The following is a 14,115-nucleotide window of genomic DNA, read 5'->3' on the forward strand; positions in this document are numbered from 1 at the left end:
CAGCTTGTTTACGAAACACCAGCGAGGGACACAAAAGGATGTTCCACGAAAAAGACAAACATCTAAGATGCACACAGGGCATGCGAGGGGAAAAACAAATCATTAGCGTAAGGGAGAGATGTGAAGAAATCGCCTAAGACGTACTGAAGTGAGAACTTCTCCTGTATGACATTTGGAGCATGAAAACAAATACAAACAGGATTTTAATAAGGATGTGAGCTTAAATCGGCGACTAACAACCTTGAGGCTCATCAAATATAGATTTACACTATGTGCGAGGGTTTAGCAAAAGGCTACTGGGATTAAATATGCAGCTACTGTCAGTTCAAACACACAGCGGAGTTAAAACTAATATTACCAGATTTATTTTCAAGACAACAGTATCCATCCATCCATCCATTTTCTACCGCATGTCCCTTATAAAATACAATTTCTCTTATATTTAGGGCAGGGGTCTCAAACTCGCGGCCCACAAGACAATATTTTCTGGCCCCCACCTTAATATGAAAGCTAAATGTTTGTGTTGCCGGAAAGTTTTATCTGACTGGCACTCCACAGATTTGCGCATGGAGCTGAACTAACCTACCGATCACATGGGTACATGGCGCTTGGGGGTGGCACATCAGCCGATCTACATTTCTGCCAGTGGGTGCTCGGTGTGTGTGTATTAGTGTTGTCCCGATACCAATATTTTGGTACTGGTACCATTACCAAAAGTATTTTGGTACTTTTCTAAATAAAGGGGACCACAAAAAATTTCATTATTGGCTTTATTTTAAGAAAAAAATCTTAGGGTACATTAAACATAAGTTTCTTATTGCAATTTTGTCCTTAAATAAAACAGTGAACATACAAGACAACTTGTTTTTTAGTAGTAAGTAAACAAACAGAGGCTCCTAATTTAGTCTGCTGACGTATGCAGTAACATATTGTGTCATTTATCATTCTATTATTTTGTCAAAATTATTAAGGACAAGTGGTAGAAAATGAATGATTAATCTACTTGTTAATTTACTGTTACTATCTGGTTATATTCTGTTTCAACATGTTCTATCTACACTTCTGTTAAAATGTAATAATCACTTGTTCTTCTGTTCTTTGGATGCTTTACATTAGTTTTGGTTGATACCACACATTTGGGTATCAATCCGATACCAAGTAGTTACAGGATCATACATTGGTCATATTCAAAGTCCTCATGTGTCCAGGAACATATTTCCTGAGTTTATAAACATGATATAAAAAAACCGAAATGACATTTTGTGATGTAAATAAATATTGATGTAAACATAGTAGTATCAACTAGATACGCTATTGTACGTGGTATCATTACAGTGGATGTTAGGAATAGATCCACCAATGGCGTTTGTTTATATTGTAGCGTCCCGGAAGAGTTAGTGCTGCAGGGATATCTGGCAATTTGTTCTGTAGTGTTTATGTTGTGTTGCGGTGCAAATATTCTTCCAAAATGTGTTTGTCGTTGTTGTTTAGTGTGGTTTCACTATATGGCACATGATTATGACAGTGTTGGCATTGTTCATACTGCTACCCTTAGTGTGACATGTATGGCTGTTGAGTAAGTATGACCTTCATTCGCTTGTGCGTAGTGCGCTCAGAGTCAAGATGATTGTGTCATTAGTTCATTATCGGGCACAATGAAGTCTTGGATAGACTTTGTTAACTATAGACTACCGTATTTTTCGGACCATAAGTCGCATTTTTTTTCATAGTTTGGCCGGGGGTGCGACTTATACTCAGGAGCGACTTATGTGTGAAATTATTAACACAATACCGTAAAATATCAAATAATATTATTTAGCTCATTCACGTAAAAGACTAGACGTATAAGATTTCATGGAATTTAGCGATTAGGAGTGACAGATTGTTTGGTAAACATATAACATGTTCTATATGTTATAGTTATTTGAATGACTCTTACCATAATATGTTACGTTAACATACCAGGCACGTTCTCAGTTGGTTATTTATGCGTCATATAACGTACACTTACTTATTCAGCCTGTTGTTCACTATTCTTTATTTATTTTAAATTGCCTTTCAAATGTCTATTCTTGGTATTGGGTTTTATCAAATAAATTTCCCCCAAAAATGCGACTTAAATATGTTTTTTTCCTTCTTTATTATGCATTTTCGGCAGGTGCGACTTATACTCCGAAAAATACGGTATATGCTTTGCGACATTTTTAGTATGTAAGACGGATCAAACTCGCCACAAATTTAACAACAACAAAATAGATTTTTCAAAAGCTATTTTAAAGCTTGAAAGTTGCCATCAATCCCACGTGGGTGCTCGGCATTGCCCGTGGGTGCTCGGGCCCCGAAGCACCCACGGGATCGGCGCCTATGAGTGAAAGTGACATCAGCGTTGCTATGGAGAGTTTTCTTTCGTGCCTGGCTGGCTGTCTTGTTTTCTTTGGGAACACGCCCAGCGCGCTGCGTTCCCAACACTTCCAAAAAAAAAGTTTTTCAAGTTGCTGCCCAGCGGCACATAATACATACTGTATATATGTCTCTGACAAAATAAATCAAAGTGATGTGTACACTGCAGGATAACAGAAAAGTAAGGAACTCAATGTAGCGACACCTGTCCATCGGCAATAACAGTAACCCGGAGCAATTATAAGGGTGCACCGTTATTTGTGGGTCATTTTTTTTTTGCATCGCCTCACACGATGAACACTACAGTACATATATTTCTATATGATGTTCAAAAACAGCACGGCAGAGGAGCAGTTGCCTTTTTGCGCTCGCTATCCTGGCACCTTCTACCATCTACAAATGCAATGGTGTTCATGTCATTATTAAAGACATGAACAGCAAGCGCAAAACCAAGGGAGACTGCTACCGGGCTATTATCCGCCGACTGCCGTGCTGTTGCTACAAGAAAAAGAAGCGGAATTACGCATATTACGGAAATTACGTACTTTGTGTTTTCAGACATTCTCCGTGCGCCGGCTTAACACAACGGTGATACCAAGTGGAATTAAAATATATCCTACAGCCCCAAACATGTACTTTTTTCTTGTTTGTTTTTTTAGATTTTAATGTATTTATTTTTTCATCTAAAAAAATAAAGACATTTGAGAAGATTGACATTTATTTAACCAAACTTTTCTTGTGGAATACCTAATAAGGCCCAGCCTCACCCAGCCTCTGCCTCCAGCAGTCCCCAGGTAAATCGAGTTTGAGGCCCATTTTTTAGGGGTCTAGAAATGTATATAAAGTGGTGCCTTTTAGTTACTAATCCATTTAAAAAAGTCAGGCAAAAACCAAAGCCATAGCAGATATTGTAAATCCAATTAATCTGTTTCACAAACCTACAAATATTAACACAAAACACATTTTGCAGAAAATGGCTGCGTGGGTTCCCTCCGGGTACTCTGGCTTCCTCCCACCTCCAAGGACATGCACCTGGGGATAGGTTGATTGGCAACACTAAATTGGCCCTAGTGTGTGAATGTGAGTGTGAATGTTGTCTGTGTTGGCCCTGCAATGAGGTGGCGACTTGTCCAGGGTGTACACCGCCTTCCCCCCGAATGCAGCTGAGATAGGCTCCAGCTACCCCGAAAGGGATAAGCGGTAGAAAATGGATGGATGAATGGGTTGTAGTTTTACTTGCATAAAAACATTGCGAAATACATGGGACATACATGTCACATTCACTTTTACTTTTATCAATAACCTGAGCGGAAAGAGGAAGGAGAGCCACATGAATGCCACCTTTGTATTTTGCAACTCGTTCCTTCTTGAATTTAATAGAGTTTTAGCTAGCACAACATTTTTATGGCCCTTTGGTGTGGTTTATTTTGCAATCATACGCAATAAAAAAAAAACCCACAGAGGCTGAGTCACCAACATTTGGTGACTTGTGACCAATTTTTGGCACTTGATTCAGCTGAATGATCCGCAAACAAACACGTTAGTTTGTTACATGCAATGTTCGGCCATTAACAATTGGGACGGTATACAAAAACCTTGTATGATTTAATTTGGTGGAAGTCTTCCACCAAACAATCATACAAAAAGTGGGGCGGTCAAAAACCGAGGTATTTTCACTGTTCTGTATGTGCAAACCTACAGGTGACAAGTCAGAGCTTTTCTCCACATCCCTCAAATAACAAGTGACTTGGTGAGATGAAACTTGGCGTTCTTGGAAAAAAAGTATCTCAAAAAGGTTGAGTGATACTAGGCAATATTAGGACGCGTGACACAATAAGTAATAAATGGTAGTCAATTAAGCATTGAAAAAAATGCAGTGCAGACAAATATGGATAATAAAATGCCATTGATTTGAACACGATTTAAAAAAATATTAATATTTGAATATTTTTCAAAATGAGGGTTCGTCTTTAAACTTAGCAACAACTTCTATTCAGGTCAATAGTAACCTTTATTATATGTAACAACAGTCTAATTCAGCTGTGAATCATGTAAAAAAAAAAAAAGTAGCTATACATAAGATATTGTTAGTGAGAAATTCCATCCATCCATTTTCTACCGCTTGTCCCTTTCGGTGTCGCGGGGGGGTTTTGGAGCCTATCTCAGAGAAATTGTTACTGGCAAATTCCAGTGAGTGTTGACCAAGTGCCAGTTCAGATCAACCAATTGACTGATACTGGGATCACTTTGACCTGGCACTGTGTCCACTGAGAAAAGTCCAAACTGGCTGGCAGGTGATATTCAATGATCCTGTTTGACTGCAGCAGCAGGTAAGAAGGCTCCACTTACAAAGTAAGTTCTTACTTTCTGTCCTTGAAAAACAACTTTCTGTCCCCTTGCTACCTCCCTTCAGCCTTCATTTAACTTCCTTCCTCCTTCCCTAAAGGATGATGTGGCGAATGTGCCGTCGCTCCAGGACAATCTGTCTGTCATTGGCACTCATCTCCATTTTCCTGCACCTTCTCCTGGCGCTTGTCTCACTTTCCTTGTACCGTCAGCCCTGTGACCCCCCGCTAACCCCATGGACACACGTATTGAAACGTCTGGTAAACAAAAGCGGCTCCTCTACGGGTATCGGTGGTCCGACCATATCACCAACCTCTACCGAGAATCGTGTTGGAACGCCTCGTAACAAACTCCTGTCGGGGAAAAGTGAAGGAATCGCGCCGGTGAAAGCACCCCTGGCTGAACAACTGGCGGCCGGCCTGTCGAAACTGGGTGCGTTGTTTGATCACCCTCTTTACGATGTCCCCACCACAGCCATGCATGAAGATGACTGGCTGCTGAGGGTCAAACCAAAGCGGAAGTCTGAAAGGAGCTCCCAGATGTGGTCAGTAGTCACACAGTAAAATAGTTGTCTGAGCATTTCTTCCTGTTGCTCACACCTTCCGGAAAATCAGGCATAAAACTTGCCATTCTACCGTTGCAACCTACGGGTGGTTGAAGCATAGCTCCTTTCTTTACAGGGTGAGCGCGAGCCAAGAAGGCTACGACCACTGGAACAGCAGCAGCAACAGCCATCCCCCCTGGCTGCGCTTTCACCTCGGCATCTCTCGTTGGCAACTCTACCCCCATCAGGACCCCAACATTGACTCCGTGGTCGAGCAGCTGGCCACTCACCACATCGTTAGTGCAGGTGCAACACAAGATGCAGTCAAGTGAATGGAGCGTCAGAGTTACTTCCAATGTTTCAAATGCAATCATTTACTTGTGTCGGGCGGCCCGCCCTGGCTCACATTACAATTACGTATATGATGATAAAGCTGAACTAAATGGGGTATAGTTACAAAACTGTCCAATGGAGGGCGATATTACTCTGCATATATTACTCTGCACATATTACTTTTCACATATTACTTTGCACAGTCAGAGCACTTGAACTGCAGCCATAAACTTAATTCACAAACCTGGCAGAGTTGGCGTGGAGTCGCTTAACTAAGTTACTAATCCTCGCCTCCCTGGTGGAAAATAAACTACATTTCTTACAAGTATTATTGTCACTGGAAGACAATAGCTAAACATGTGATGTAAATGTGATGTAAAAGAGTAAGAGAGAAAAACAGGGGAGGAGATAAAGAAGATGTGCTAACCACTTAAATGGCTTGAAAGTTAAGTAACAAAACAAAATAAGTGCTTGGTACACCTTAATGAGGGTTTCCCCTTAACGTAACTGAATGTGGCGCACCGCCACGGCAAATTCATTGCCGCCACACATTGTAAACAAGAGTTTGTATATGAAAACAAATTAAATTTAAATAATGTGTTGTAGCCGCCAGAAGAAGTCGCACAAAGTCTGAGGCTATTTTTAATTTTTATTGCCAATCTAATGCTAACAAACGGCACAAATCCAACAGATTTGACCTCTCGTGCAAACATTTTAGTCTCTGTGCATCCCCAGAAACAAAACATTTCCTTATTCTCCACCAATCTGCTTCCAGGCACGGACGGTGTGTTCGCAGTCATGGGAAAAATTTATATCAAATCAAAACCAAACAAACATAAAACATTACCACCCGCAGATTGTTACAGTATGAATGTATATATATATGTAGCCTAATAAATGTGCACTATTGACAAGTGATGTACCGGAAACTCGGCCACCGTAATAGGATCAAAAACACCGCTGCTGAAACTTGATGTTGTGATGACCCAAAGAAGATGCATGCAATTGTCTGGAGCGTAGTCCACATGTTTGCGATGTGGACTTAACTTTAAAGTACCAGTACAGTAAAGTGGATAAACAAGTTGAGTTTATATCCTTATTTGTGTTTCATTGTATCCATTTAACCATTTCATTGTATTTAGAATCCAATCCGCAAAGAATGTGACAATGCCACAAATTCAGTCAGCCATTTTGATTACCGCACTCTGAATACCTTTGGCTATATCCCAGTAGTAACACTTCTGCACTCTGCCAATGTTATCAGATCAGTCATACTGGAATCACGCAAAAATTGGAAAGAGATGTTTATCATTCACAATCCTTATGTAAGACCAGGACACATATGTTTTGCTTTTTTTATGCATTCGAAATGGTAAATAAATAGCCAACAGTTGATTCAACAGATCGAGGGTCCTATGTTACGCTCATTGTACTCGCTCTAAAACATCCAGAAACTGCCAACAATATTCTATTTACATGTCGTGACCTGAAAATGAACCAAATATGAGTGATATTGTTATAAGCGCTAACGCAGACGGACTATTTTAGCGGCACCTTGATAGGAGGGGGCTAATGCTAGCTTACACTGCTATTGTTGACACACTGAGCCGACAGCCGCTTCTGCTTTGTCTCAAGCTTGCTAAAAGTACATTCTAGATTATAATTCATGCATTCTAGATTATAATTCATGCAGTTCTCACCTGGTAGTAGACCAATGGTCGACTTTCACATCCCCCGAGATGGCGAAATAGACCTCACAAGACGCTTCCTGCAGGAACTTTTTTTGAACCCTTAGTGAGGATTGCGATTAATTCTTCATCATTCTTATGTGAGCATCCCGTCGGTCGACATCCCAGCGAGAATGGAAACATTACAGTAAGTGTTTGTTATATTCTGGTTTGTTATTAGTTTTTATGTTTAGTACCGAGCAATGCTGCGGATGCTAGTGTCACAATGAAACTGCATCCATCACTCGGCTTCTAAAACTTATTGCTCATCCTCTTTGTGTTCGGGCTCAAAAATATAAGGTCCTGGATCATGATTTTTTTCCCAAAGTAATATTTGTTGGCTCTCACAAAGTCTGCATGATTAGCATTGTTGTTGATAAGGTAGGGATCTTTGGTTCCTAGTGTGACGTCATGCGATCACGTGACTGGCTTCATCATTATCTCCCACAATGGTTCGGGATGTTTGATCATATCTATTTATTCGCAAACTTTGGAAGTCTTTTGGTGCCATAAATCAGACATATTTGATAATAGCTTCAATATAGAGGCAACTTGTTTTTCCACTCAACTGGTACTTTAAAGGGGAACTGCACTTTTTTGGAATTTTGCCTATCGCTCACAATCTTCGCAAAAGATATGATTAAAGATGTCTTTTTTTAAATGCATTCTAACTCGTAAATAAAGTCAGCTTACAGTAGAGCCAATGGGCGGTCCTGTATTCATAAAAAAACCCATCCAAAAAGCGCCAACAATATTTCATTTACATTTTGTGACTTAAATATTAACCAAGTATTAGTGATATTGTTTTGATAAGCGCTAACAAAGACAAACTGTATTCGAATCGTAGCTCCTGAATCGTAATCGAATCGAGAGGTGCCCAAAGATTCCCACCTCTAGTCCCTGCCAACCTCCTTAAAATTGCTTAGTCCTAGTGAAAGCTATACAGACCCCCTCAGGCCATGACATAGGTGTCAATTAACTAGTTGTTAAGTCCATATATCATCCCAAAAAGTATAAAAATATTTTTAGAAGGTTGAAAAGTTACTTAGTGCTGCTTTAAGGGCTTTGTTGGCAAAATAGAGCGACTCCCATAGGCTCCATTGTAGGCGGACTTTTTATCACATGCAGCTGAGATAGGCTCAGCACCCCCCCGCGACCCCATAAGGGACAAGCGGTAGAAAATGAATGGATGGATGGAATGCATAAAAGACAGAATAACATATGTGTTCTTGTCTTACATAAGGATTGTGAATGATAGGCAACATTCCAAAAAAGTGCAGTTCCCCTTTCATGTATCCCAGAAATACAAATATTAAAAGATGACTGGTGGTGGCTTTTACGGAGAAAAAGTCCAACTGAAGCAGCAGCGCTAAGCAAGTGTGACGTTATGCTCGCTGCAGCTCGCCTCTTTCATCGCGGACATCAAGGGACAAAAGTAACGTCTCTAAACACGAGTACAGGCCTTGAATTCTAACTTTTTAAGGTCAAGTCAAGTGTTGCCTTAAAGGAAGGCTCATATTTTAGGGCACCAAGGCAAGTTGGAGGGGCACCAAGGCAAACATTCTTTTATTTTGAGGCAGGGGCTCCAAAGCCCATATTTATATATGTATATATACATATGTGTGTATATGTATATACTAGGGCTGCAACAACTAATCAATTAAATCGAATATAAAAATAGTTGGCGATTAATTTAGTCATGGATTCGTTGGATATACGCTATATGCATGCGCAGAGGCTACTTTTTTTAAATTTTATTTTTTATAAACCTTTATTTATAAACTGCAACATTTACAAACAGCTGAGAAACAATAATCAAAAATAAGTATGGTGCCAGTATGCTGTTTTTTTTCAATAAAATACTGGAAAGGATAGAAATGTAGTTTGTCTCTTTTATCCGATTATTAATCGATTGATCGAAGTAATAATCAACAGATTAATCGATTAGCAAATTAGTTGTTAGTTGCAGCCCGAGTATATACACACATATATATATATATATAAAAATATATATACATATATATATACACACATGTATATATATATACACATATATATATATATATACACATATACACATATACGTATATACACATATATATATACGTATATATATATATATATATATATATATATATATATATATATATATATACATATATATATATATATATATATATATACATATATATACACATATATATATATATATATATATAAATGAATAAATAATATATATACAGTATATATAATATATATTAATTTATTTATTATATATAATATAATAAAATATATAATATAAATGAATAAATAAATGACACTAATGTCAGCAGCCAAAGGAGGAGCTTTTTTAACCTACAGTATAACCTGTTTTGAAATGGCTCTATTACAAATTAATTTGACGAATAATTTATTGTGATATACTGTATATTGCAACATAGATTTTAGGCAATATGTCATCTTACCCCAACCCATTGCAATCAACACTGACTTCCTTACTTAAAAGTACTTTTTATCAAAATAAGCTGAGCAAAGCCAGCACAATAAAGGTCGAAAAGGTTGAGGTGTCCTGGGAGGGCAAGGGAAGAATAGAGAGCAGGGCCGTGTATAATAGCTGACACTCGCAGTTTAGGAGTGACACTTTCCAAATACAGATTCCACTCTGATTCTTGCTACCCGTGTCAAGAGGCCTCAACAAGCGCATCATTTTTATTGTGAAGGGTCCTAAAATATCCAACCCATTCGTCACATTTTTCAGTAGCCTCGGTTGCGTTGGTACTTTGCAGTAGCCTTTGGTTGGGTTGATACTGATTGTTTTTTTTGGTGCAGTTGCTGCGGTCTATTAGTTGCCCCACATGTAATTAGCCCCAACCTTCTGAAATCTGTTACCGGTCTTCACACCCTGCAGTGGAAATGCAAGCTTAGTAAGGGTGTTCGGGTGTCAAGAGAGGGCAAGGTCAGAACGAAGGGCACGATTGCGTAGAATAGCTGACACTTTCCAACACGGAGTCAGTATGACGCAAGCAGCATCAAAACACTTCAGTTAGATGATCCTAATCTATCTAATCTGAACTGTCACAGTTTTCAGCACACCTGGGTTACAGCAGTATGTTTTGATCAGTATGTTTTGAAATGATACCAAAATTACTCTAATCTCTAACAGGCCTTAATAAATTGGTTATAAAGCGATTGAATGCGTACGTGGTATTCCAGTTCTTCTAGCACTGACTCAGATGTAGACCACAAGAAGTTGGTAGACTGAGAAAACAGTATCTCAATCTGTGTGTGTAATCAGATCTGTGTGTCTGTCTTCAGAACTTTATTATCATACACTCTGGGTCTCAAAAATAGAATCAGATTGATTGTAGGTTTCATGTTAATAATGCCACAAGTCCATACTTGCCAACCTTGAGACCTCCGATTTCGGGAGGTGGGGGGCGTGGTCGGGGGTGGGGTGGGGGCGTGGTTAAGATATATATATATATAAGAAATACTTGACTTTCAGTGAATTCTAGCTATATATATATATATATATATATATATATATATATATATATATATATTTTTTATTACATTATATATACATACATATATATATATATATATATATATATATATGTATATATATATATATATGTATACATATATATATATATATATATATAAATAAATAAAAGAAATACTTGAATTTCAGTGTTCATTTATTTACACATTTAGACACACAACACACATCTACTAATTGTTGAGTTAAGGGTTGAATTGTCCATCCTTGTTCTATTCTCTGTCACTATTTCAGAACACACACATTATACGAATATACATTATAAAATCAATAAGAAAACCGGAGCTCTAATTTGGGAGTCTGAATTAGGATCAGAAAATCCTATATAAACATTGCGCACTCACGTCGCCTTTTTGTATTGATTACTGCAGCTGTGCACTGGATTCATTCACAAATACAAACTACAACTCACAAACACTTTAGAGTTAGGCTCCACCATCAGAATGTGTACTTAAACTTATAAAGATCGCATGGATATTATTCAGTGAGTTGATTCACCAAAACTAACCTGTTATACAGGCGGAAAAAGCACACAGGACGTTTCAATTGTTCACAGACTGGTTGCTCTCATCAGAATGACAAGACACTTCCGGTCTGCAGGTGATAGCATTCAATTGGGAAGAAACGCCCTACTGCCCCCTACTGACCAATGTGAATACTGATAAATCTGTAATGACAGCTCCAAAAACGAATTCAAACCACAAAATAAAATAAAATAAATAAATCAACACAAAAATGTGACACATTATGGGTGGGTCACATATGCATGTACAGTAGATGGCAGTATTGTCCTGTTTAAAAGTGTCACAACATTGCTGTTTACGGCAGACGAACTGCTTTACGGGGACGCAAACTTGACTGCTGTTGTTGTGTGTTGTTACCGCGCTGGGAGGACGTTAATGAAACTGCCTAACAATAAACACACATAAGAAACCAAGAACTCGCCCTCGATCATTAGCTGTTTATATGGTGGGAAAGCGGACGTGAGAACAGGCTGTCAACACGTCACTCAGGTCCGCATGGAGCTGGAGGAGGCGTGGCCTCCAGCTCCGCCTGAATTTCGGGAGATTTTCGGGAGAAAATTTGTCCCGGGAGGTTTTCGGGAGAGGCGCTGAATTTCGGGAGTCTCCCGGAAAATCCGGGAGGGTTGGCAAGTATGCACAAGTCAACAAAACAAGTCTTAATTTGGAAGAAAAATATTTCTTTAAACTTGTAAAAACAACTTAAGATCATCTGTGTGAGACTTCATTGTGTATGATCATAAAGTTATTGAATGTTAACTCAAAGTATTTCTAAAAAAATATACAGAACGTGGTTTGTCTATTATAATAAATATGCTATCAGTATGGATCGCTGCGCACAGGCGAGGGATGTACAGTCACCATCATATTGATTTACCGTGATAAAATTCCTGACAATTAGTATTACCGTTTCAAATTTTAATTATTGTAAAACTGGGATATCCTCACTTTGAAAAATTCACGGGAATACTTTTCTTTACCAGAAGAAGCAGCTAGTACACTGTTATCCTTAGCTACAGTATCTTTAATGTTAACATGACTATAAATTGACGCCCTTCCCCATTACAAACAACACCCATTGTGCCTTTAATATCAAGCACTCTAAAACCTTTACAAATTAAAACAGAAGATACACATATCTAAAAACGCAATAATAGAACAATATAAGTAACGTGTGAGTTTTTATTTATTTTAAATACAACTTGGTTAAAATATTTTACTGTGTGCATAAGTACATTTTGAGCACATTCAACAATACTGTAATAATAATGATAACTGTGATCATGTTGGCCACAATAACAGGGATGTAAAACCATATTACAATTTCTCATCACTAACATTTGCCACGGCACAAGTGTCGCAAAAGTCACGTGTAAAAAGACAATTAAGGGTTACTGTTTCACACAGATCTGAACACTGACACACATAAGGCTTGTCTGTACTCTCAACAATCACATTTGATCATGTAAAGGTCAGGTTAGCAAGGTGTGCGTCAGATCTCGGTGATGACGCATTTATTTTTCACCATTGCACCCTGTGAGGTGTTGCGCTGGGGAGAAAAAGCACTCGCACTGTGTTTCTATTTTAATAACATCTTCTTGTTTTTCAGTGCAGAAGACCGGAGGTACACAACTGAAGCTGGTGATGTCATTTCCCAACTATGGGAAGGCCATGTTCAAACCCATGAAGTATGTTGATTCGGTAAAATGGAGATATAACCTTACATTTTTTTATTCAACATTTTATTCAGTTTTAGGGTTTTTCGATGCTTTGCTTGAGTGCACCTGAACAGTCTTATCTAAGTGTGAAACAGATATGTCTTGGGGAAAAAAAACATGATGCACTCTGCTGTTAAGACGTAATGACAATGCGGGGGCATAATGCGTAAAATTAAACTAAATACATAATGAGTATACAAACTGTATTGTAAATAAGAAAAAAAAAAGTGGAACGTTAAAAACAATACCACAGTTGACCAAGTAGCAACTCGGAATACAACGATATAAAAATTTAATATCACGTTTATTGTGACCACAATTATTACGGTTATCATTATCGTAGTGATATTGTCCAATGTACCCAAAAAGTACACATTCTTATACACACACTAAAATATATATTTTTAAATAACTAAAATAAATAGACCTACTGTTAGAAAGCCAACTATTTTGCATGTTATTTTTACTATTTTGTTTCTTTCTTATGCTTCACTGATTAGTGTTCTGGCGGGCGTTGTGGTGTCTTACTCTGTTCAGCGGTCCTTGAACACATCGTAAAAACACATATTCCTCCGAGTATATACTTATATCGATCATCTGTGCTAAGAGCGCACAGCTTGTAGTGCACAATTGAATATCTTAGTTGCTCTGACAGTAATGTGTTTATATAAGTTTAGATTGGGGTGTGTCGTTTATAAAATGGGGAAAGACGTTAATGTCTCTTGTATTCATATTAGCATTTAAAGCCCAATCTAAGAACTTTTAGTTTTGGTTGATTTTAGCGGCGCCAGTGAACCAAAGCGGTAGTATTTTGCCTCAAGGAAGACAACATTTACCTTGAGGATTAGCGAATAGCGCCGTAAATTGTCAGGAACGACGGTCACGTACATACAAACGATTTTCGGTTTGCTTGCTGCTTTATTTGCTTTCAAATCATCATACAAGTCTTGGATATAAGTTTATT

General features: G+C 38.2%; 1 protein-coding gene and 1 long non-coding RNA gene across 2 annotated transcripts in view; one reads left to right on the forward strand and one right to left on the reverse strand.

The window, feature by feature from the left end:
• The window catches only part of LOC140679816 (uncharacterized), a 73,954-nt gene that overhangs the window by 46,620 nt on the left and 13,219 nt on the right, over nt 1–14,115 (reverse strand). The window lies entirely within an intron of this gene.
• The window catches only part of LOC133622128 (extracellular serine/threonine protein kinase FAM20C-like), a 30,056-nt gene that overhangs the window by 3,806 nt on the left and 12,135 nt on the right, over nt 1–14,115 (forward strand). Inside the window, exons 2-4 of the mRNA XM_061984676.2 lie at nt 4,847–5,290; nt 5,427–5,596; nt 13,043–13,121. Coding sequence (XP_061840660.2) covers nt 4,847–5,290; nt 5,427–5,596; nt 13,043–13,121 — 693 coding nt within the window. The remainder of the gene's footprint in view (nt 1–4,846; nt 5,291–5,426; nt 5,597–13,042; nt 13,122–14,115) is intronic.

This window comes from Nerophis lumbriciformis, linkage group LG25 (genome assembly GCF_033978685.3).
Source record: "Nerophis lumbriciformis linkage group LG25, RoL_Nlum_v2.1, whole genome shotgun sequence".
NCBI classification, from domain to species: domain Eukaryota; kingdom Metazoa; phylum Chordata; class Actinopteri; order Syngnathiformes; family Syngnathidae; genus Nerophis; species Nerophis lumbriciformis.